At 52.4% G+C, this 23,459-nt stretch overlaps 8 protein-coding genes across 8 annotated transcripts; 4 read left to right on the top strand and 4 right to left on the bottom strand.

Moving 5' to 3' along the window:
- Nucleotides 1-32: 32 nt before the first annotated feature.
- Nucleotides 33-1,883, bottom strand: CDV56_106820 (uncharacterized protein; the record flags this gene model as incomplete). Its single annotated transcript, XM_026760439.1, has 1 exon — nucleotides 33-1,883. One exon carries the CDS (start codon nucleotides 1,881-1,883, stop codon nucleotides 33-35), a length of 1,851 nt encoding a protein of 616 aa, XP_026613376.1.
- Nucleotides 1,884-3,918: 2,035 nt separating this feature from the next.
- On the top strand, nucleotides 3,919-5,893 carry CDV56_106591 (putative GTP binding protein (GTPBP1); the record flags this gene model as incomplete). The annotated part of the gene is made up of 3 exons (XM_026760210.1): nucleotides 3,919-3,969; nucleotides 4,038-5,556; nucleotides 5,613-5,893. 3 exons carry the CDS (start codon nucleotides 3,919-3,921, stop codon nucleotides 5,891-5,893), a joined length of 1,851 nt encoding a protein of 616 aa, XP_026613375.1.
- An 883-nt stretch (nucleotides 5,894-6,776) lies between these two features.
- CDV56_106477 (uncharacterized protein) lies at nucleotides 6,777-7,843 on the top strand (the record flags this gene model as incomplete). Its single annotated transcript, XM_026760096.1, has 3 exons — nucleotides 6,777-6,945; nucleotides 7,052-7,672; nucleotides 7,740-7,843. 3 exons carry the CDS (start codon nucleotides 6,777-6,779, stop codon nucleotides 7,841-7,843), a joined length of 894 nt encoding a protein of 297 aa, XP_026613374.1.
- A 218-nt stretch (nucleotides 7,844-8,061) lies between these two features.
- RAD5 (DEAD/DEAH box helicase) lies at nucleotides 8,062-11,808 on the bottom strand (the record flags this gene model as incomplete). Its single annotated transcript, XM_026759839.1, has 1 exon — nucleotides 8,062-11,808. One exon carries the CDS (start codon nucleotides 11,806-11,808, stop codon nucleotides 8,062-8,064), a length of 3,747 nt encoding a protein of 1,248 aa, XP_026613373.1.
- A 380-nt stretch (nucleotides 11,809-12,188) lies between these two features.
- Nucleotides 12,189-13,422, top strand: CDV56_106115 (uncharacterized protein; the record flags this gene model as incomplete). Its single annotated transcript, XM_026759734.1, has 2 exons — nucleotides 12,189-12,376; nucleotides 12,435-13,422. 2 exons carry the CDS (start codon nucleotides 12,189-12,191, stop codon nucleotides 13,420-13,422), a joined length of 1,176 nt encoding a protein of 391 aa, XP_026613372.1.
- A 171-nt stretch (nucleotides 13,423-13,593) lies between these two features.
- CDV56_105956 (putative CorA family metal ion transporter) lies at nucleotides 13,594-15,751 on the bottom strand (the record flags this gene model as incomplete). The annotated part of the gene is made up of 5 exons (XM_026759575.1): nucleotides 13,594-13,696; nucleotides 13,749-13,802; nucleotides 13,858-13,910; nucleotides 13,968-14,041; nucleotides 14,092-15,751. The coding sequence occupies 5 exons, from the start codon at nucleotides 15,749-15,751 to the stop codon at nucleotides 13,594-13,596; spliced, it is 1,944 nt and encodes a 647-aa protein (XP_026613371.1).
- A 2,690-nt stretch (nucleotides 15,752-18,441) lies between these two features.
- MIP1 (DNA-directed DNA polymerase gamma MIP1) lies at nucleotides 18,442-21,489 on the top strand (the record flags this gene model as incomplete). The annotated part of the gene is made up of 1 exon (XM_026759160.1): nucleotides 18,442-21,489. One exon carries the CDS (start codon nucleotides 18,442-18,444, stop codon nucleotides 21,487-21,489), a length of 3,048 nt encoding a protein of 1,015 aa, XP_026613370.1.
- A 324-nt stretch (nucleotides 21,490-21,813) lies between these two features.
- CDV56_105400 (gluconeogenesis factor YvcK family protein) lies at nucleotides 21,814-23,370 on the bottom strand (the record flags this gene model as incomplete). The annotated part of the gene is made up of 1 exon (XM_026759019.1): nucleotides 21,814-23,370. The coding sequence occupies one exon, from the start codon at nucleotides 23,368-23,370 to the stop codon at nucleotides 21,814-21,816; it is 1,557 nt and encodes a 518-aa protein (XP_026613369.1).
- Nucleotides 23,371-23,459: the final 89 nt, after the last annotated feature.

Raw genomic sequence — 23,459 nt, 5'->3', positions numbered from 1 at the left:
AGAAGTAAGGCGTCGTTAACATGAGAGGTCACTCAAGCAACAATGAGATGACCAGTTGTGGGATCAAAGACATCCTCGCCGTCCGCTGTCCACCCAACCGGTCTCTGCGAGGGCGCCGCTTCCGCAGCACGAGGCAAAGCTCCAGACCGTTCGTCCACCGCGTCGGCTTCAACTGCGTCTTCTGCGACAGGTCTCCGTCTCACTGTGTTGACGACCCGTTCCTCCACTCCCCAGAACAACCGCCGAAGAGCGGGGATTTCCATAGCCCGCAATTCAGCAGGGTAGCACGCCCAGAAGAAGTCGTCGTCGAGTTCCCGGGCGTCTTCGTCGAGGACCAGGCCGTTATCGACAGTCGGCCGGCGGACCGGCACCCTCATGTGTGTGTTCACGAGGCGCTCACCCCAGTGAGTTTCTCCGTGGAATTGGACTTCCGCCTCTCTAATATGGAGGAATAACGCGTCGGGTAGGAAGTCCTGCCACTCTTCGATCACGCGGGGAAGAAGATGACGCTCCCAGACAGGGTTGTCGCGGCCGACCCAGCGAGGGTGGAGGAGGAGCCATCTCGCGAGGCGTTCCATGATGATGGTCTGCTGGGCAGTGCGCATGCGCAGCACGTCGTATGTATGTACTGCCTCGGTGAATGCTCGGGACTGGAGCAGTGTGTGGTCGACCGACGGCTCGCGGCGTTCGGATGCTGTCGCCTTCGATGGAGGCGGACCCAGGTAGTTTTCGACGATCGCTCGGGCAGTTCGGCGTTTGCGTCGGGTCTCTTCGAGAATCGCGTATGCTGACTGCATGTATTGTTTGAAATCTGGTAGCTTGACCTGGTCCCACGCTGTCTTGGCCAGCATTTGGTACATCTCCATCGTGGGCTGGACGCGGAAAGGCTCCGACATCATGGTTTCGACCATGGTGCTCAGGAACTCATATGGAACTTTCCCCTTTTCATTGCGCTCGGCATCCTCACCCCAACGGGGGCGAGAGAGAACGAACGACCGCTCGAGCAGCTCTAGCCAGACCTCTTCTGGGACCGGAATGTCGTAAGAGCTGGATATGAAGTCGATTGCCCGCAGGGCTCCGGAAATGTCGTTGTTAGTGCCAAAGGCGTGTGCGATGGCGAACAAGAGGCGACTACTCGGATACAGAGGTGATGAACGATCGTATTCCATGGGGCGAGGTAGAGTCGATGGGTCTCCTTGCGCCGCCAGGGCGTCGATGTCGACGCTCCAAACCGTCTTCAACACGTGCTTCATTGCGAACATCTTTCCCACTCTGCTAGACGCCAGAATCACATTCACGAAAGTAGCCTCGTCGCCCGATGTCCCTTCTTCTGTCATCGCGCCGAAGATCTCCATGACCTCCTTGCGGACACTGCGGCCGGCAGTCCCATAGCCTTCCCATCCCGGGCCTGGGTCGACGAAGCGTCGCTTACGATAAGCGAACGGCGTCATTCGCAGACGATACTTCTGCCGACCAGTGTAGGCTCTATCCCAGACCTTGGCTTCCATGTAGTGATTGAAGCAATGCACATCGGGGATAACATCGTCCTCATTCATGGCATGCCATACGTGGTCCGCCATCAGCCCATCTCCGATTGACCGCGCACAGTCCAGAAGATGGGTGTACTCTGCCAGTCCAAGCGTGTGACCCGCCGACCGTCTGATCGAGACGATCGAGGCAAGATTGCAGGCGAACTCATCGAAGATCGACTCCAACGGCCGGTACGCTCTGACCTCTACGACATATGGATGCAACGAACGGTAAATTGCTCGGAACGGATCAACAAAGTAGGCAGGAGACAGCAAGCGAAAGACTTCTACAAAGGTGCTCTCAGGTAACGATCCAACGACCACTTCAAACTGGGGATCGAGTAATGCGTTCATGACCAGGTCCGGTTGTCCATCTCGGACAATCGAGAAGAATGAATTTTTGAGCGCATTGAAACTCTCGACGTGCTCTTTTGGCACTGTCCTCTCATCACCTTGTAACACGCTGACTGTGCTCAGCGTAGATCTGATTGCATGAAACTGAGAGTATTGATGTCCATTATCCCGCCGATGACTTTGACTCCTCTGATGATGATGATGATCATGATACTGCTCTAAATGTTCTGGATACTCAGGATCGACGGAGGACAGTGACCGTGTCTGGAAAAGCGTGGGCCTGGGAGCGGAGCCCGTCAGTCGGGAGGACCCATAAGAGCGTCTGTAGTGGCCGATAACATATCGAAGCATGAAGGAGCAGACCACGTGAGAGGGTATAGTTCGGTGATATCAAGGCGCTTTCATGGGGGCGGATTTTGAAGCAATTTGTTCTGATGAAATTTGAGGTTTCTAGTCAAGATGAGAGAGTGAAAGACAGGAATCTCAGAAAGGGACACTCTCAAAGTCGCGACGTACGCAGGGCCTTGTGTACAACGTGAGGGGAAATCACGGGGTAATCTTCTGGTTGGCCGCTGCAGTCTTGGCGCTAAATCCCCTGCAAGCGTCTGCTGTCTGTGCCGCTGATTTTACTCTTGGGCACTTTGTATTAGATTTAGATAGATACTCCGTCCTGTCGTCCACAACCAGCCTCTTTGCGGTGGTAGCTTTTATCAGTCTCACCTAGTTGTCTCGACATGGCCGACACGGAGGTTACTGGCGCTGGATCTGTCTCCGAACCCTTGGATCTGGTCCGCCTCTCGCTCGATGAGATCGTCTTTGTGAAGCTCCGCGGCGATCGCGAGCTCAAGGGTCGTCTACACGTGAGTTGATCTGAGTGTCGGTCGCGTTTTTTGTGCAATGCTGAATCTGACATGGTATTCTTGCAGGCATACGATAGCCACTGCAATCTTGTGCTGGGTGATGTCGAAGAGACCATCTACGTGGTGGAGGAGGATGAGAACGAAGAGGAGACCATCCGAGTACGACTACCTATCAAATGGCCTACAGGCTTGCGATCGCGTTTAGCCAACGATGGACGATGAGCTAACATGTCGGTCGCCGGATACAGACGATAAAGAAGCAAGAGGAGATGCTTTTTGTACGAGGTGAGCTCGGAATAAAACCATGAATCTCGTTATCCGATCACCATGCTGATCAAGAAATGATCTACTACAGGCGACTCGGTCGTATTGATCTCTCCACAGGCGTGATATTGCGATAAATCAGATAGGAGGTTTAGGACGACACGCAGTTCACCTGATAAAATATACAGCGGTATAGGGCAATGTAGGTCCCTGCTGCTTTATCCTGGGTTGCGGCTACAGACACGAAACCAGACGATGGCCATTAGGTATCTCTTCGATATCCTCTGCGAACGAACAGAACAATTGCACCGTCCACCACCGAATGGAAAGCCGGAAATATAATGGCACAGGATGTACAGGGACTTATGTCATAGAACCTTAACGAAGAGCCTCATGAAACTAGCGGTCACTTTATCGCTTGAATCTCTGGAAATAATTTCGACCAACCAATAATTTGGCTAGATGAATCAATTAGAAAATATGCCTTACTATGACACAGCCCTTCTCGTGGACTGGTACTGCGCCGTGACTCAAGCGAAGGACTCCTCGTGGTCCCCGAGGCGGCGATGACTCGCTATCGATAAAGCTTCCCTGGTTCCCCCGACTGAGCACTTCTCTCCAACTGCCTGACTCAACCCATCGCTGTCTTGTTGCCTGACACCTCTCTGCTCCTATATATGATTGATTGATTGCTTGCTTCTGATCTTGGTTACGTCCTGGTGAATTCCTCACACGCTGCCTGTCTCGAACATTCATAGTGGAATTATGATAATACGAATACGTGTCTGAATGCGCCACAGGCGACTTCATCTCTTATCCGATTGAACAAGTACAGCTTTCAGAATTCTCTATTAGATCTTCATTTACTATTTGCTCTGCGCTTTGATCTTTCCATTCACTCGAATCCGGCCATGCCTCAAGGTCCCAAACTCTCTCTCGAGGAGCGGCGAAGAGGCGAGATAGTATGATACCCAACCTTCTCACCTAGCGACAAAACTCGTGGAATTCCTGCTAACCGTCCACCGTCAAGGCCCTAAGCGAATTCGCAGAATATGCAGAGAAGCAGCAGTCGCATCGCTCGGCCCAGGTGGCTCCCAGCGATAGCGGCTACTCGACCGCGAGTGTAGCCCGAGCCACCGAGGACCACGCGGAGCTGGATATCCTTGACCAACTGACACTATCCGATACACCGAAGACGGCCAAGTTGAAAGACCTGCTGCTCGGTACGGGTGACGAAACAGAAGGTAGTCTGCAGCTGCTGGGCAGTATCCTGCAGGCCCGGATTGACGAGGGCCATGGGGAGACCATCTTCGACTTGGGGCTCGAGGACGGCGGCGACTCCATGGGCTTTGACCTTGGGCAGTGGAATACGGCCCTGCAGCGTCTGCGAGAGGCGGCGGAGACCCTCCCGGCGCATTGTCGAATCCTACTTACCTACAATGTGGGAGGCCCGGAGGAGTCGAAAACCAAGAATGACCGGATCAAGGGTGCTTGGGGCAAGATCCTGATCCGCCAGCCTGCGGATACTGTGGAGGAGATGGCTGAGATTCGAATTGCGGTTGTTGGGAATGTTGACGCCGGGAAGAGTACCATGCTCGGAGTCCTCGTGAAGGGAAATCTCGATGACGGTCGAGGCAGAGCGCGAGTCAATCTCTTTCGTCATAAGCATGAGGTGGAGAGCGGTCGGACCAGCTCCGTCGGGCTGGAGATCATGGGCTTCGATAGCCACGGCGAGATTGTCGGCAGCTCGCAGGGTCGCAAACTTTCTTGGGAAGAGATAGGGAAGCGATCTGCGAAGGTGATCTCTTTCTCCGATCTCGCCGGTCATGAGCGCTACTTGAGAACTACTGTCTTTGGCATGTTGAGCAGCAGCCCCAACTACTGTCTACTGATGGTTGCGGCCAACAACGGTCTCATTGGTATGAGCAAAGAGCATCTGGGTATTGCCCTGGCTCTGAATGTGCCAGTCATGGTGATCATCACCAAGATTGATATCTGCCCTCCTCAGATTCTGCAGGAGACCGTCTCTCAGCTGACCAAGATTCTCAAGTCTCCTGGCGCTCGGAAGATACCCATATTTGTGAAGGATATGGAGGAGACCATCAACACCGCGACTCAATTCGTCAGTCAGCGCATTTGCCCCATTTTCCAAGTGTCCAATGTCACCGGTGAGAATCTGGAACTAGTACGGACATTCCTGAACATCCTTCCTCATCGGGGCCAATATAACGCCGAAGCGCCATTCGAATTCCTGATTAATGATACGTTCTCTGTTCCTCATGTCGGAACCGTGGTGTCTGGAGTGGCCAAGTCCGGAGTGATCCATGCTGGCGATTCCGTGCTCGTGGGCCCTGATTCTCTCGGCCAGTTCACCACGACTACAATCAAGTCGATTGAACGCAAGCGGATCCAGGTGAATGCTTGCTTTGCGGGACAGTCTGGCTCGTTTGCTCTCAAGCGTGTTCGCAGAAAAGAAGTCCGTAAGGGAATGGTGGTTCTCAAGAAATTGGAACAGCCTCCCAAGGTCTACCGAGAATTTGTTGCTGAGGGTATGTTCCATTGCCCGGCTGTCCAGTATGATTTCTCCTGCTGACTTCGAGAAAAGTTCTCATTCTTTCCCACGCTACAACAATCAAACCGAGGTATCAAGCAATGCTACACGTCGGCGCAGTGAGTCAGACTTGCTCGGTCATCGACATTGACCGCCCCTTCATTCGAACCGGTGATCGGGCTCTTGTTGCCTTTCGATTCATCCAACGTCCTGAGTTCTTGGCCCCTGGCGATCGAGTCTTGTTCCGGGAGGGTAAAACCAAGGGCTTAGGGATCGTCAAGAGTGTCGGATACGACCCGGATCATCCTCTTAACCCTGAAGCTAAGACCAAGTGATTCGTCATTGGTTTGAGATACGTTGAAACTTGGTTCTCTCTCATTATTATTGTTATCGATCAGTTTTCCCAGTTTATGGTGTTTCGGTTTTATTCTCGCACCCTGCAATCAGCCGTACTCTTTGCTTGGGCCTACTAGCTACATGTCGTTTTCCTTGTGGATCACACATGGGAAAAGGTGCTCACTCAGGATAGGCCGCTGGGTCGAATTTATTGGATTGTCGTCATAAGTTTTACTTCCATGTTTACCCCGGGATGCTTATCCTATAAGATCGGCGTTGAATGCAGGCATCAATACAGCTATTATTAGACCCCATGCATCGAAGATTAGAGCGACACCCATAGGCCTATCATTATATCATACTGTTATTAGCCCTCCTCCCTCTGGTACTTCCTTGCTCGTTTGTCCTGTTGGACTGCTGCTGTTGTGGAGGGACTGTCACGTGACTGTGACGTCAAGCGTCCTGGCTACCAGAGTGCTATGATGCCATTGCACCAGCTGATCGTCGACGTTTCTCTGGCAGTCTGCTGCAAAGAATCAATGGATGGATAATAAATATTAATTACAGCAAGACGGAGATGACAGCCCTATCCCTCGCTAATCCCTGTGCCTTGCAACAGCCACCAACTCCACTGACGTAGACCGTCTTGCCTCCCAAACTGTGAACATGGTTATTGCTCTATTAAAGACATCCACCGACTGATACTGGATCAACTTCTATGATTAAGCATCTACCACTCTTACACTCAGTCTTGGCATTGCTTGAGAGATAACCTAAAGGCTTTCAGCACTACGACATACTTGGCCACTTGTTGAGGTTCTTCGACCTCGTCATTGAAAGATAGACTGCTGGTACATCGTCCTATCGTCCCAACGGTCGAAGATGGACTCTGTACAGAAGGCCGTATGTGATGCCACGGCCGGCTTGCGAAGCTTCGCTTTCGGTCAATCGCAGAACACAGAATCTACTGCGCAACATGGCGAGGAGCCTGTCTCCGGCGTGCAGGGTCGAGGAACAGTAACTGATCCATACGACGCTGGAAACCGAGATGGTGAGTTTTGAGTACTTTCATGACGACATGTTGTCGTCCGGGTGCCGCCCCGAGTGGCATTGTATGCTATGGTATGAGACACAGCGGCTAAACAGTCTGCACGCAGAACAACCAGGTGCCCCTCAAACTCAAGACAACACCGCGGTCATCCCCGAGCCACTCGAATCGATTACCCCCATTGAAATCAAGCCAACGGACGTCAGTTCCGCCAACAGCACCTCGGACCAGGGAGCCGGAGCCGGAGCCGGGACTGCCACCGCTACCGCTACCTCTGTAGCTCCGCAGTCATCCCCTGCACCTGTACAGGAAAAGTCGCAATCCACAACCGCCAGCAACACCCCTCCCCCCAACACCAACCTCGAACCCGGACCCGGCAACCCAGCCGTGGACGAACCCTCGCCCGCACAAGAGCAGTCGAATCCCACCGCGAGCACGGCCGACACCACCACCAGCAGCAGCACAAGCAGCACGAGCAGCAACATCTCACCCACCCACTCTGAACCCGAGAAACCTGCCCCTGAACAACGAACCCAGACCATGGCCGGCAGCGAGAGCGGCTCGTCGCAGAAAGAGGACGGCGGCTCACCTGGCGGGGTGGAACGCGCCCCGCCTACCACTCAGCAGCAGGTGAGCGTTGAGGCGCTCAAAGGGCCGCAGGGTCCTGCGCCTAGGGATGCGTATGAATTTGAGAAGGAGATGGATGGGCAACCGTCGAACACGAAGACTGGTTAGTAGTTGCCATTCATATGTCTGTTGCATGCGTGAAGTGTGGACGGTGGCTAACGGGTTCATAGATCAAGATACTGGTGACAAGGGCGATACGGGGAACAGCCACCATCATAAGATGGGACATATGAAGGAGCGGCTGGGGAAGGTGTTCAAGCATGGCAATCATTGACATCGGGAGACTGAGTAGTTGAAGGCTTGGTTGGCTTTGATGTGATGAGTAGCCCTTTGGCTTAATGTATCGTACGGGAGATCGTCGTCCTCTGCTATTTGAATGTCATTTATGTGGAAATGTTGCTCGCAGTGAGCCTTCGTAACAATTCTCGAAACGAAAAACATCAAGTGGTATATAGTAGCTCCATGTACCTTGCCACGGTATCCAGCACTCGCCTACTCAAACAACAGCTTCAACTCCTCGATCCTCTCCTTCCTCTTCTCGTCCTCCGACCCGTCGCCGCCAACCCGCAAGCCCAACGATCCCGCAATATTCATCTTCCGCTCCTGCACCTGTAACATCCGCCCCTCGATCGAGTCCTTGACGATAAACCGCGTCACAGCCACGTCACGCAGCTGTCCCATCCGATGTACGCGATCAATCGCTTGAGCCTCGATCGCAAAGCTCCACCACGGATCCATCATGAAGACGTTACTGGCAGCTGTGAGATTGAGGCCGACACCACCGGCGCGCAAGCTGATCAGGAGCACGGTGGGACTCTTGGCTGACGACTGGGCGTTCTTGGATGAGGTTTTCACCCGAGGCATGTCGGACCCTTCGTCCTCGTCGATTTCCTCCTGGTCGAAGGTCTCTGTTGTATTGAATTGCGCGAGGACCTCGGCCCGGGCCTTTTGCGGCATTGTCCCGTCTAGGCGGACGTGTGAGATGCCGGCTTTGGTGAGTTGCGGGCCGATCAGGTCGAGGAAGCTGGTGAATTGGGAAAAGACTACTGATTTTGTGTTTGACGGGACGCGGTTGAGGTGGTTGAGCAGGGCGTGGATCTTCGCGGAGGTGTGAGCGGACGGTGAGAGAGGGTTGATGCGTCGGAGGGAGATCCGGGGCGCTGGCTGCGGACTGGAAGCAGGGGTGCTGCTGTAGAGATCGGTCTCCGTGGGGGTCGAACTGGGCGATTGGTGACGGATCACTTCGAAGATGTCTCGTGAGGTAACTGGTGCTCGACACGAAAAGCACCGAGGCGGCACGCCCTTGTCTGTTTGGTGGCGTATGTAGTCCTCCAAGCATTTCTTACATGCACTGTGCCAACAGGCTGTGACAGCGGGATCGATCATGGGTTCTTCCGAGCAAATGGGACATTCTCCGCTGGATTCGGTTTGGATCTGCCTCAGGGCATGGGTGGTGAATTTGGCGCCCGGGTCCTGTGCCTCGTTTGAATCCGCGTTTTCAATGCTGGCTGAGAAGCGGTCTATAAGCTCTTGCAGATCCATGTCGTCTTTCAGCTCATTAGCTGCATCTGCTGCTGCCGCTGCATCTTCCTCATCTGCTATAATGGTCTTGTTGCGCGTAAGGATAGGATGGCAGCAAGTCTGTCGGAGACGGAGGATCTGGGCAAAGATTGTCGAGAATGACTTCAAGAGCGTACCGGCTTCGACGTTGTCGTTGAAAGTGCGTTTGGCCCTGGTGAAAATATAGTCGTAAATTTCGCGTTCTTGCTCGGAGAGGTCTACTTCTACAATGTCAATGGTCCGTCGTGGCAGAGGCACCAAGGGTTCTCCCTCGGGCGTTTTCATTGTCTTGGTCCGACGGAGAACCAAAGGCTCAAGGACTGTCTGCACGACATTGAGAGCTCGAACATAGTCCTTAGATTCAAAGGGTACGGTGATGAACGTCTTCCAGAACGAGAAGTTGTTCCAGGGCTCAACTTTCAGAAATCGCACCAAGCTAAAAAGGTCCTCAAGGCGATTCACAATAGGCGTCCCAGTGAGCACCCATCGATGTGTCGCTCTCAGCTCGTAACAGGCTCTTGCAGTCTTTGAGCGTCGATTCTTAATGACGTGGGCCTCATCGAGGATCACGCGGAAGAAGTCCACAGAAAACAAGCCACCTTGAGTACTAGAATTGAACATTGCGAGCTGACGGGATTCCGACAGTACGACGCCATAACTGGTAATTATAACGTTAGGCGCAGCGGGATTGCCAGCAGAACAGAGCTCTTGCAGATTGGCGGATTTGTCGGCACCATAATACATCAGCACCTTCATCGTTCCCGATTCCGAGGCCTTCATCGCCTCGCTTTCCCACTGGGACAGGAGAGAGGTTGGAGCCACGACAAGAGTCGTGTTTGGAGCAGGCAGAACGGCACTGGAAGAGCTAGGCATCCTCACTAGCTCAGGGGAAGAGCTTGAACCCTCCCGGCTCGGAGGCACATTTCGATGCGAGTGAATGAGACTCAGCATTTCAATGGTTTTGCCCAAGCCCATTTCGTCGGCCAGGATGCCACCCAAACAATGCTGTTCCTGTGCTGGAAAGTCAAGACTGAGCTCTCCCGAATACGGATTAACGTAGAAATGTGCCTGCCCCTCGACTACTGGCAAGTCTCTGTCATCAACGTCCTTCGTTGGCCAAGTGTATTCCTCCCACAGAGGGTGCATTGACAATTCTCTGCCAGACTTCTTATCTTTCTCTTTCGCCAGCATCCAGTGAAGTGCTTGCCTCTGATACTTTCGTAGGTTCAGCACAAAGCTTGACGGAGGTTGAGCCTCTGGCATGTTAAAATCGAAAGACTGCGCCTTCTTGTATAGAGCATCGAGCTGATCTTCTTCTAGCTCCGGGGATTCTTCATCTTCGGACGATTCGTTCGATTTGCCTTCTTTCTTGGTCTTGTCATATTGTTCTGCAATCTCTGCGGCACGGAGCAGCCCTTCCTTCTTGTGCTTCTTGGTCATGTCGTTAACAGTGGTCGGTTGCAGACCAATTTCATCAAAGAGCTTCACAAGCGCCACCTGACGAAGTCGAAGCTGTTTCTCTTCGGCACTTTCTTGCTCTTCGAATAATGCGGTCGACCGGTTGTCGTCGCTCATGTTCCAGAGATTCCGAGGCAGAAACGCCTCTTTACGCAGATAGCACCATAATTGCAGATATATTGTGTCGTTGACCCGGACCCTGTCAGGCACAAAAACGCAAGTACCTTCAAATTTGCAGATCTTTTGATCGATCAAGGTTGAAACCCATTCGGCTGTCTCTCGAGGTAATCTTCCAATTTCCTGGCCGGATTTGTTTGTGAATCGAGTCAGGACGTCCCCCTTCTGATTGGTAATGAGCTTGCCTCCTCGGCCACGCTTGGCTACCGGCTGAGACCTCGCCCGTTCAACATTGACATGCTCCCCATGTTTGAGTAGACCAACGCCGCTTCTAGTAGCCCAAGCTCCGACACCGAAAGCACCAATGTATCTCGAAGATTGCGGAAGGCTGCGGCGCGATGGGGCTTGGTTCGGTTCCTGTCTAATCGTTGTATCTAGTGTCTGGGCAATCGGTTCGTTGACTGTGGCGCGAGGAGTGGAGAGTGTTTGCCGGCCGGAGGCAACAGGAGCCTGACTTGGCAGACTGTTGTTCGTCGACTTCCATGATCCGTCGAAGTAGATGTTGACCGCTCGCTCCAGATCATCGCCAGAGGCTTTGCGAATTTTCTCCACTGATTCTGGGGAAAGATGTTCTCCAATGATGCTAGCGAATGTCGCAGTGTCGAATCCACCTGAATCCTGAAATCCTTGTGTTTCGGGAACTGTCCTCTCCCCACTTGCTTGTTCCCCGTATCCGTTTGTCAGACCTTCCTTAACTCGTTGATCTGGTTGAGCATGTATGGAAGTAAAGTCATCCAGGATGTCATGTTCAACGATTCCGTTTTCCTGTTCGTCGTCTTCCTTGGGCAAGTCATCTTTCTGATCTTCCGAGCTTAATCCTGGGCACTCTCCGCGAGAGCCCTCCAGGATCGGAAATGGATGGGCGCCGTTGAGCTGCTGCCGTTGAACATCACTTCCCTCTGGTCCAGCAGAGGAAGTCGTAGACGCGTCGAGATTCGTGGCAACCGGTGCAGCTCCGTTAGAAGACGGCTGGTGTCCGTCCTCTTCCTCAACGAAAAAGCGTCTTTTCTTTAAAGGACGTTCATTCAAATCCCCGAAATCCATTCTATAAGTCTGACCCCGAATTAGGTGGCCGAATTCGTGACAGGGGGATGTTGGGATCGAGCGGGAACGCTATCAAAATCAAATGCGCCGGGAGACGCGCCGAGCTGAGAGAGACGCGGTCGGCCGCTGCAGTTCGGGCCGACGTCATTCTTTAATTGATTCGGAACGAAAATTATGGGCGGCGTATATGGTCACATTGTCGTCGACACGATCAGCAATTCATCTGGATAAATTATTGCTTTTTCTAGGTATGTTGCGAGCTCAGTCTACTCCATCAATGAGATATTGCTCAGCTGACATTTTATCTAGAAAATCCAGAAATGTGCATGCCAGCAATCGTCTGAAGCAGAAACACCTTGGTTCGAAAAGCCTCATCTAACATGTCATTGCTAGAGGAAATTGCCCGTGCATGTCGTGCCAGTACACGATCATGTTGCATTTCCCAGATTAGAGTACAACCACAGCAACGAAGGCACCTCAGTCGATCAGCACCAGCCGCCAGTCCGGCCTCCGGCGCAGCTGAAGCAGAAGTCCAAGCTGCGCGAAAGTACTGCTCGGATCTCCTTTTGTACGAGAGTTCCTTTCTTCTTCCTCTAGGCGAATCAAAACTCATCTGCAACGTATAGGAAATATGACCGGCCGTCCTACACACTCAGCACGTTCATCCCGCAGAAATCGCAAACATTCTACCTTGCCCTACGGGCCCTCAATGTCACCCTCTCCATGATCCCCGAGACCACATCCTCCCACACAATCGGGTTAATGCGGCTGCAATTCTGGCGCGACGCCGTCACCAAGATCCTCGCCGGCTCACCACCTAAGGAACCCATCGCCATTCTCTTGGCGTCTGCAATATCAGACCTCAACGAGCGCACACAAGGCCGGGGCCGGGTCAGCAAAGCATGGCTGAACAAGATGATCAACGCTCGCGAGCAAACCCTCACAAACGACCCGTACCCCACCATCTCCGCGCTGGAAACGTACGCTGAAAACACCTACTCGACCCTGCTCTACCTGACTCTGTCCTCGCTACCCATGACGTCCATCACGGCCGACCACGTCGCATCGCACATTGGCAAAGCTGCCGGTATCGCCGCGGTCCTCCGCGGCCTGCCGCTGGTTGCATTCCCGCCTCCTCAGGCTCAGTCGCCCACGCAGGCTGCCTCAGGCACCTTCGGAGGAACTAAGCAAGGCGCAGTGATGCTGCCGCTGGACATCATGGCGCACGCGGGCGTGAAGGAGGAAGATGTCTTGCGGATGGGCGGTGAGGCACCGGGACTACGTGATGCCGTCTTCGCAGTTGCGACGCGTGCAAGCGATCATCTGATTACCGTGCAGCAGATGCTGAGCAATCTCCGCGCTGGTCAGGATGTAGGGCATGACTTTGAGCATGCGGGTGAGGAGGGACATGAGTACCTCGCGGAACAACGGGACGAGTCGCCCTTGAACGAGGTGAATCGGGCTTTTGGTGTTTTCATGCCTGCGGTGGGCACGCGACTGTGGCTGGATAGGTTGGAGAGTGTCGATTTTGATATCTTCCGGCCGGAGCTGCTTCGGTCTGACTGGAAGCTGCCCTGGAAGGCTTACTTGGCGTTTAACCGGAAGTCTTTCTGATGTGCGTGCTTCTCGTCGCGATGCCTTGTGTGTACAATATGTGTATGGCTATGAACAGAATATTATTTTCACTGTGTATATAGTCTCGTATGTACTATAAATTCTATACTCCCGTCAAGGACCAGGCCTAGGTCTCCATATATACGCCTATCCCAATTGCTGAATATAATCTCAAGCTCGTTTCATGGCTTTTCGCTCCCGTCTCTGCTTCCTCGAGCTGGTGATCAATCGTCGCTGGGCGAGCAGCACCGCGTAGCGCTGAATCTTGTCCCGCCTGTTGTCAAAGCATTAGCATTATTTCTGTCTCGGGGACGAAGGACATTTACATCAAGAAAATAGTCGTTGCGAAGACGAAAGGAACCGCGATCATCCAGAAGTAACTTTTAGCGGAGAAGTTAGTATGTCTTGAGATTGACCGAAATGAGTGAAACGTACGAATCGCTATGCCGGATTCCAGCGAACGACTCAAAGTTCATTCCAAAGTAGCCCTAACTTGCAGTTAGTACACAGTGACTTCTCTCAACCAGGTATGAGTTTTGACGAACAGTCAAGAATGTCAATGGCAGATAGAAGCATGTCACAAGTGTCAGCTGCTTCATGCTCTCGTTCTGATAGGCACCTGCACGCAGTTAGCACACGAAGCTCGGCTCGTCCTCGCCGGAACATTACCAATTGTGTTGAATATCAGATCAATCATGTTATCAGCAGCACGTCTCATTTGATCGTATGTCTCCACAATGGTTATGCAATGGTCCAGCGCATCCCCTAGGTACGTATGACACATGTGGCTGATGGAAACACTTGATCCACCCAAGCTCTTGAGATTGGGCGTGGCCACTCCCACCTGGGGCGGAGCGTCTGAGAAGTTGAAACCTGATAGTGAGAGTGGCGTTGCGGTGCCGAGTTGCTTGAGACCGAAGCCAGGGGTACTGACGGGCTCTGAGCGATGGTCACGGAGCGCGTTGATGACGGTCACAATCGGCTGCATGGAGCTTCTCAAAACAGCAATCTCGGATGTTAGTATATACAAGCTTTTGGATTGATCCACGTCGGGATCTGTGAGAACTTCCAGTTCCAGGTCACCGATCGCGTCTTGATAGGCACTCGTCACTGGAATAGCCAGGTCGATTATGGCGTCCAATACAGCCTGCAAGAGCATGCTGGCATCACAGGACTGACGCAAAATCGTCTCCGGTGAACTGAGGCGACGAACAATAGGCGCCTCAATGTCGTCGGCACTCGTCTCGAAGAAGGACGTGACCGTATTATCTGCATGCAAGAATAGCGAAACCTGTTCGAGCGTGACACTCAGACCCTTCGATGCTAGAACGGCGTGGCGTTCCATGAACGCGATCCTGTCCTCGTTGGGGCCTCCACGGAAGCGCTGAATGCTGCGCGCCGCGGGCCCTGGACTGGCAATGTCACCCAGATTGGACGAGGCTTTCGAAGAAGCTCTCCTCGACGCAGGGCGAACACTCACCCCACTAGCATATCTGTCGTCTGTCTCCTTCGCTGACCGAAATGTGAAAAGATCCTTCAATGCGGCCACAATGAGAGATCTTTTGGTTGGTCGCTTTAATGAATGGGTCTTGCTACTTGATGTCGAACTTCTGCGATCGCGTGCAAATGAGCTTCGCCCGTCTTCTTTTTCCTCTTCTGAGTCACTGCTAGACTCCTCCCTGAGCTTTACCAGTTTCTGCAAGGTAAGCACGATATAAGCATGATCCGAGTACCAGTCTGCCTTCGTACGGTTCGTCGTGTTGATCATGTCCTCAATTGCAAGTCTGTGGAGTCCCTTATGCTTTCCCAAAATCCTGATGACATCCCAGCTCAGTCCATTGACATTAATCCACCTGCATTGCACCCAGGGCTCCTTTTCTCGCTCGAGGAACGCTTCCAGCGTATCATTGTCCAGCTCGTACTGCCGCATTTCATGTTGCGAAAAGTCCACCACGATTATCTCGCACCTTCTGTGTAACTCAGCAGGTATATGAGGTGCCCAATCGGCGCCGTAGGCCGGAGGTGGTTTGTTCGGGTCAATGCCTGGTTCTGTTCCAGGGTGCCAATTGGGATCATGGGCAACGCTATCGGGATGATAAGAGCGGGCTGTGTTGGAGCGTCGCACGCGATGTTTGACCGTATCATGCGATGTGATTCGAGCCGCAGAAGTGAATGTTTCAGGCGAACGAGGAGGCGCTCCCTTGACGGGTGCGGAAGTGGGTGATGTCGGTGCGTTAGGTGCCCGCGGATTTGCCTCGATGTCTCCATCATCGAGAGCGCCAGGAGGCAGCTCAATTGTCCGCGCGTGATCGAGTGAGTGAATGCTCATGGTGATGGCCAATTATGATGACTGGTGTGCGAGATAGTGGCTATTCAAACTAAGAACATCCTTGTCGCATGAAGCTGGGCAAGCCTTGATCGAACAAAGTTGATTTAGCGAGTAATCGCGCAAAGGTATCGAAGTGAAGCGCACAAGCTAAGAAAATGACGTCGAAGATATTATGGAAATACCTTTCCGTCCCAAGTCAGAGCAATGAGAAACTGTGAGCACCTCATCAAGATGCAGGAGGGTCCATAGGGAGAGCTCATCGCGGGGATTTTGACTTTGTTCAATGCGCTTGATCTGCTGCTGTGGACGACGAGAGAAGAAGCTCTAGATGGAACTAAACAATTGCACAAGTAAGATAAAATATAAAGGACGCCGTGGATCGCGAGCTTCGATGAGGTGCTTGGTTTCGATAATAACGAAGTTGGCAATATCATTCAAGGTTCGTCCACGGATGCGGCGTGTTTAGGTGACAGACTTGGACACCTCTTGGCAACTGGCAAATGATTGTGCTGCATCAGCACATATCTAGTTAATGATTCTCACAGTAACGGAAGAAAAGAAAAATTCAGAGGGAAGGCCTGAGTTTTATAGTCACGATGCTTAACTAGTTTATTCCATATTCATCCAGAACAGGATGGGTATGTTAATAAGGTACGTCATCCTGAACATCGGAATGCCAATCCTTTCCTTAAGTTGATAGTTGATGATATTCATGGTCACTCTACGAGGATACACCATATGGAGCACTATTCGGGAGCAGACATGGAAGAGCTATCAAATTGACAGGTGCCAACTCTGCTCGGTCAACTGAGCACTCGGACTATTAAAGTTCTATTATGTCCAGTTGTCAGTAAGGCGATCATTAAGATGTCCTAGAGATGGAGATGATTCAAAATATGCCTGCTAAATGCTGTAATCGCTCATTCCTAATGCAATCAGGCCCGCTCAAAAACCACTAACGCCTATGCCGGTCCTTAAATGCTCGTGAATAACTTGAGCCTCCGTGATTGTTATGTGCTTTTCGTTGCCGCCTGGTTTCTCCGTTTTGTAACGAGTTTCAGTTGCAGGGGAACTAAATTCCTTCTGGGCGCTGGTGCATCTGTTCGTGCTAAAGGTTTGCGACAGACAGGACAAGTGCCCCGAGGGCCCTTCCCTGACGCATCTGACCGCTGCTCTTCGCTAAACTTCAGTGTATCCATTATGCATTTATGACAGAAGAGATGCCCTAAAACCGTCAATATGGGTCCCTTGTGTTACACGCCGGAGATACGTACCGCATACAGTGCTGGTGGCATCGACTGGGGTATCCATACACACAGGACATTTATAAGAAGTCAGAATGGAACGACCAGCTCCTTGATGTAAAGACTCTTGTGCCCTGACAGCATCTTCTCGCTGTTTTGCCAACGCTTTTGCAAGCGCAGCCGAGCCCTCCACTTCTGTCAAATCAATCTGTTCGATAGGCTCGACGTCTCTCTCGTGAGGTACCAGATTAGCTGTAGAGACAGAGGAAGCAGTTGAAGTGTCGGAATGGTCTGCTGATTCCGCAATGTCTGCTGTCTCAACATCGCTCACGCGGCGACGCTTTCGCGCATGCTGTTCTCGATCTGAAGGCTCGACTGAAAAAGAACTGATGGAAGGACTCCGACGAGCATGGGAAGGTGATATTTGATATGACGATCTTCGTGTGAATGAAAAGCTTTGGTCCATTTTTCGTAAAGTGACTCGATGATTGGCGGATCCTGCGGCGTACACAATAATACTCCGCAGCAGATGGGAGTTTTGTCAGCGAGCGATAAGCGCCTGAGATATGACGCGGGGTAGATTAGTACGAGCCCGATACTCCTCGTGAGTAAAGGCCATAGAGGAGTGGGAATCGTTAATGAGCCCTTATAATTTCTTCCCAAATCACAAGGAAAAAGCATCCGCAAGATGTGGTCTAGAGGCTTTGGAGGGGCAGTCAGTGGCGATGAACTGAACTGCCGCGGCTTATCGCATAATATCACCTGATGATAACGATAGAGCCATAAGGGCAGGCGGTGAATGTTTTACGGATCATCTCTAATTCCGAATTCCGAGATGCATGACGATAGGCTTTCCGCGATAGGAAAGTCTGGAATCTCCGGTAGGAGTGTTTATGAGCACCAGCTCGTCTTGAATACACATCCCACTAAACACACATATTTCTACGCAGCATTGGCTGCGCAACCCTTATTATCATGCCTTGGGGGTAATTTTGACCGAAATTTCATGATCTAGGATGCTTCTAAATAGCGCGATCACTCCCCGTTGCAGGGGTGTTCTACGTCCTTGCTCCCAGAGGTTTCGCTTGCCACATTTCACCCGGCAGCGACCTCTGCTGCTGCTGGTTAGGTCGTTCATTTCGGAGCCTTCACCGGAAAATGGTGAAGAAACGCCACGCCGTCGATCCCTTTCAGGTAATTCAATACTCATGCTGGCCGGCGCAAGTAGAAAAAAGAAAAAAAACATATACTAATCTTGCAGTCCCCGCGTTGCCTAGGTTCAATGAGATCGGAGTTCAACAGCTGAGCGACCATGTCTATTCCCAAATATTTCCAAATCAAGCAAGATCGCCAGATCCGGACCTAGTTGCGCTGTCGAAGGAACACCTTTCAAGACACGATCTGCTAGGAAAATCTCAGGATGCCGCGGAACCTATCGCGTTCGACATGCCAGCCCTGCAGGGACAAACCATGGACGAGCACTTCTTCAAACTGGGAATGGATGCATCCGAGCCCTACTTAACATATGCGAAAAGCTATACAGCTGTCAACTCGCCTCAAAAGCCGCGCAAATGGGTCAAGCGGAGCGGATGGACCAAATATAACTGTGACGGCTCTTGGGAGCCTGTGGATGCACCAAATGAGTCGATGCTTACCTTTGATACAGAGGTTATGTACAAAGAACACTCCTTTGCTGTTATGGCTTGCGCTGTGAGCCCTACAGCCTGGTACGCATGGCTTTCGCCCTGGCTGCTCGGAGAGTCCGAGAATGAAGTTCAACTCATACCTTTGGGGGATATAAAGCAACCGCGGATCGTCGTTGGACACAACATTGGGTATGATCGCGCGCGCGTTCTTGAGGAGTATGGAATGGAACAAACTCGCAACTTTTTCCTTGATACCATGTCACTTCATGTCGCCGTCAACGGGATGTGCTCGCAGCAGAGACCCACGTGGATGCGTCATAAGAAGAATAAGGATCTGAGAGACAAGATTGCAAATGAGAGAAACTCCGTCGAGCTGGCCGCTTTGCTCGAAAGCAAAATGCTGAGCGAAGAAGAGGAGGAATTGTGGGTAGGAAGGAGCTCTGTGAATTCGTTGCGCGACGTAGCCAAGTTTCATTGCGATGTTACAATCGACAAGTCGCAAAGAGACTATTTTGGCGAACTTGACAGACATCAGATCCTGGGAAAGCTGGAGGAATTGCTGGATTACTGTGCCGCAGACGTCGCCATCACCCATCGTGTGTACAAGAAGGTGTTTCCAAACTTCCTCGAGGTCTGTCCTCATCCGGTCAGCTTCGGAGCTCTCCGCCATCTTTGCTCAGTCATATTGCCTGTCAACCAAACATGGAAAGAGTATATTACCAACGCGGAAGCAACATATCATCGGCGACTTGACGATGTGCAACGGAAGCTAGTTGAACTGTGCGACGAAGCTCTCAAGGTCAAAGAGAGCCCGGATATCTACAAGAATGACCCTTGGTTGCGACAGCTGGACTGGTCTGGCCAAGAAATCAAAATGGTCAAGGGCAAGAAGAAGGGTGATCCTCCGCGACCCGCGGCCAGGCAGAAGAAACCAGGCATGCCACAATGGTACAAAGATCTCTATCCTACGAATACAGCGGACATTAACCTGACTGTGCGCACCCGGATTGCCCCTATATTATTGAAGCTGTCATGGGACGGTTATCCTCTGATATGGTCCGATAAATTCGGATGGACGTTCAAAGTCCCAAAAGACCAGGTCAAAAAATTCGAAAACCAGCCTGTGGTTCTCTGCGATATGAGTGAAGAGAAGAACCTGGAGTTGCGTGACGATAGGAAACACGCGTACTTCAAGCTCCCTCATAAGGATGGCCCACAAGCACGTTGCGTCAACCCCTTAGCCAAGGGCTATCTGCAATACTTTGAGCGGGGAACGCTTTCATCGCAATATGCACTCGCCAAAGAAGCTCTAGAAATGAACGCCTCCTGCTCATACTGGATCAGCGCCCGTGACAGAATCATGAGTCAGATAGTTGTCTACGAAGATCAAGTGAAGAAGTCCGGGTCTACAGGCGAAATGTCCAACCGACTAGGATTTATTCTTCCTCAGATCATACCTATGGGCACAATCACCCGGCGAGCAGTGGAAAATACTTGGCTAACAGCCAGTAACGCCAAGGCAAACCGCGTTGGTTCTGAACTCAAGGCTATGATCAAAGCTCCGCCAGGCTATGTCTTCGTTGGTGCAGATGTTGACTCCCAGGAATTGTGGATTGCCAGTCTTGTCGGGGACGCTCAATTCCAACTACACGGGGGCAATGCCATTGGATTCATGACTTTAGAAGGTTCCAAGGCTGCTGGGACTGATATGCATTCGCGCACAGCCCAGATCTTGGGTATTTCGCGTAATGACGCCAAGGTTTTTAACTATGGGCGTATTTACGGTGCTGGGGTTAAGTTCGCTGCCACACTGCTTCGCCAGTTCAATCCGTCCATGTCTGAGAAGGAGACCCAAGAAGTTGCAACCAATCTCTACAAAGAGACCAAGGGCACCCGCACAACTCGTCGCATTCTGAGTGAGAACCCTTTCTGGCGCGGAGGCACTGAATCCTTTGTCTTCAACAAACTGGAGGAATTCGCTGAGCAAGAAAGACCGCGTACGCCTGCCCTCGGCGCTGGGATTACTGAGGCACTCATGCGGCGCTTCATCAACAAGGGCAGTTTCATGACTTCGCGAATTAACTGGGCAATCCAGTCATCTGGAGTTGATTATCTCCACCTTTTGATCGTATCCATGGATTATCTTATCCGACGATTTAACATAGGTGCTCGTCTCGCAATCACTGTCCACGACGAAATTCGGTATCTTGTCAAGGAAGAGGACAAGTATCGAGCTGCTATGGCCCTACAGGTCGCCAATGTTTGGACTCGCGCCATGTTTTCGCAACAAGTTGGGATCGACGATCTTCCTCAATCTTGTGCCTACTTTTCGGCGGTCGATATCGATCACGTTCTGCGTAAAGAGGTGGACATGGACTGCGTAACTCCCTCTCATCCGCACAAGATTCCACACGGAGAAAGCTTGGACATTAGTCGACTATTGGACAAGGACCAAGAAGCATATCTGGATCCTTCAGTAGTCCCTGTTTCGCCTCCTTCGCCTCAGAAGTACACTTACACACCACGAGAGTCTGTGATGTCGTCGCTTCAAGCCACCAATCATCCTGCTTTCATCAAAGCTCAGATTAGCAAAGACGACAAAGAGCTTCGAGAAATCATCAAGGAGGTGACGAAGGCCAAGTCTGCCACCTCTTCAAGCGCACGCTCTGTGCGAAATAGTGCCAAATCGACCAACTTCCCTTCAGCGGAGCCTCAGAAAGCGGTCTTGATGGACATTGATTCTGGACTCTACCGCGACTTCCGATATCTACCACAGGGGAGCAGCAGGCATCCCCATTTCAACTTGAACCGTCAGACATGGAAACCCAGGCCGGCTGCCCGGCCTTAGTCTGAGAATCCGTCCTTCTCTTTCCTTCCATTTCCCACGCCCCTGTATTTCTTTCCATGCATTAATTATGTACCCTTCTCTATTATGTTTTATCATCTGATGAGTGTTCTATCAAAGCATTGGTATGGCGTTGCATTCGCTGGTCGGGATGGTACGGTTGGGGTTCCTGTATTCTATTCCGAGGGGGACTGGACTGTTACTTCTGTGATATATAACGATCATGATCCTATATGGTGTAAATACTCCTCTTCAATGCTACCAATCCGAATGGTATTTGAAGTTGAAACCTGATCATTATAATATTTTGCTTTCTATCTATGACTTTTATTCTGCCCTTCTTCTCCCCGGATCTAATGTATTTCTCCTACTCAACCCATCTCCGCGAAGCATCGCGTCTCCTTTACGACCCAGCACCACCTCCAGCGCCTGCACAAGGGCAGTAGGATCATACTTCATCCCCACGGCAACCTCCTCCCCGTCCGGCCCAGGCGCCGTGATCTTCCGACCATATAAACGGAGCGTCTCGATGCCCATTTCCGCCAGGCGCTCGCGGTCGACCTGGGGCGTTCCTGGCCCATCTAGATGCAGCATATGCGTGATGTAGGAGGTATACGGGGGAGAGGGCAAGTGAGCGGGCCGGCCACGACTTTCCTCTCCTGCGCGGGTGATTGCTTCGACGAAATCGACCGCCGTGAAGGGCTGCGAGGGCGGGCCAGTTTCCCTGTCCAGGGAGCCGTTGAGGATGAGGATCTTGTGTCGGGCGGGGCTGGTGGCGATGGCTTGGCCGACGCCGCGGAGGATGAGGGAGGGGATGAGGGATGTGTAGAGGGAGCCGATGCTGTAGATGATGGCCTGGGCGTCGCGGAGGGAGTCGAGGACGCGCGGGTTGGCCGGGGGCCGGATCTCCTGGCCGTACGGGTTTATGTACCAGATGCGGGTGATGCGGGCGGGGAGGTCCTCGTTGTCCGATTTGCTGAACTGGATGTTTTTGTTGCGGAGGGTGGGGAGGGAGCCCGGGAGGTGGTCGTCCTCGTAGGAGACGGCGTCCGAGGCGTCGGAGGGTTCTGTGTCCTCGAGGTCGGAGGCGCCGTCGGCGAGGAGGAGGCTGGGCCGTCTGGAGCCCGGCCTGGGCTGGAGGGCGGTTGCCTCGCTTGGGTGGGAGATGCTGTTCTGGCCGACGATGACGGTCCCGTCCGCGAGGGAGGCGGAGATGTGGTGGGAGAAGTTGGAGTTGATGGCTGGGATGACGCGGACCAGGTCGGATTGGACGCCGCAAATGCTTCCTAGGAGGTAGATGGCGCTCTCGAAGCTGCCGCTGAACAGTCGTGCGCCTGTGAGGAAGAGATTGCCTACGCTGGCCGCGGTGAAGTCAAAGGTCGAAGAGGGCGGTCGGGCACGCTTCAGGATCTCCAGGTTCAGCAAATTGAAGAACGAGCGTATCAACTCTTTCTTGGCGGGCGTGATGGTTTTCCAGAGGTCGGAAGTACCGTCCACGATTGACTGCCATGCTCCGTGGGCCGCGACAGGGTCCGCAGGGAGCCGGTGGTTGAACAGGGTCTTGATCGCTGCCCGTTCGGAATTTGGAGGCGAGTCCGGGATCAGACGGACCAGTCTACCTGGATGCACTGTTAGCAACAGGGACTGGATATCATCTTTCTTGAGGGAGGGATGAGTCCTACTTCTCACATCACCGATGCCAGGACCGCCAAATATTCGGATCAGCTCAGAGGAAGAACCCCCATTGTCGCTGATGGGGATGATGTAGCTCAACAAGCATTCCTTACTCTCCCGCAAACTGCTGAAGACATCGACGAGATTGTTGGCAGCGCTTCCTCCCGAGAAGACCACGATACCCCGGTTGGGAAGGGCTGCGTTTGACATATTGACTTGCCGTATATGTCAAAGAACACCGCTGACAAAGGGAGTCCTGAGAAATGTTGGAGTCAAAATGAGCTCTCAAGAGGCTGAGG

The sequence above is a fragment of the Aspergillus thermomutatus genome (assembly GCF_002237265.1).
Source record: "Aspergillus thermomutatus strain HMR AF 39 chromosome Unknown NODE_130, whole genome shotgun sequence".
Taxonomy (NCBI): domain Eukaryota; kingdom Fungi; phylum Ascomycota; class Eurotiomycetes; order Eurotiales; family Aspergillaceae; genus Aspergillus; species Aspergillus thermomutatus.
The sequence above is the reverse complement of the archived record's forward strand: the minus strand, read 5'-3'. Positions and strand labels throughout refer to the sequence as shown.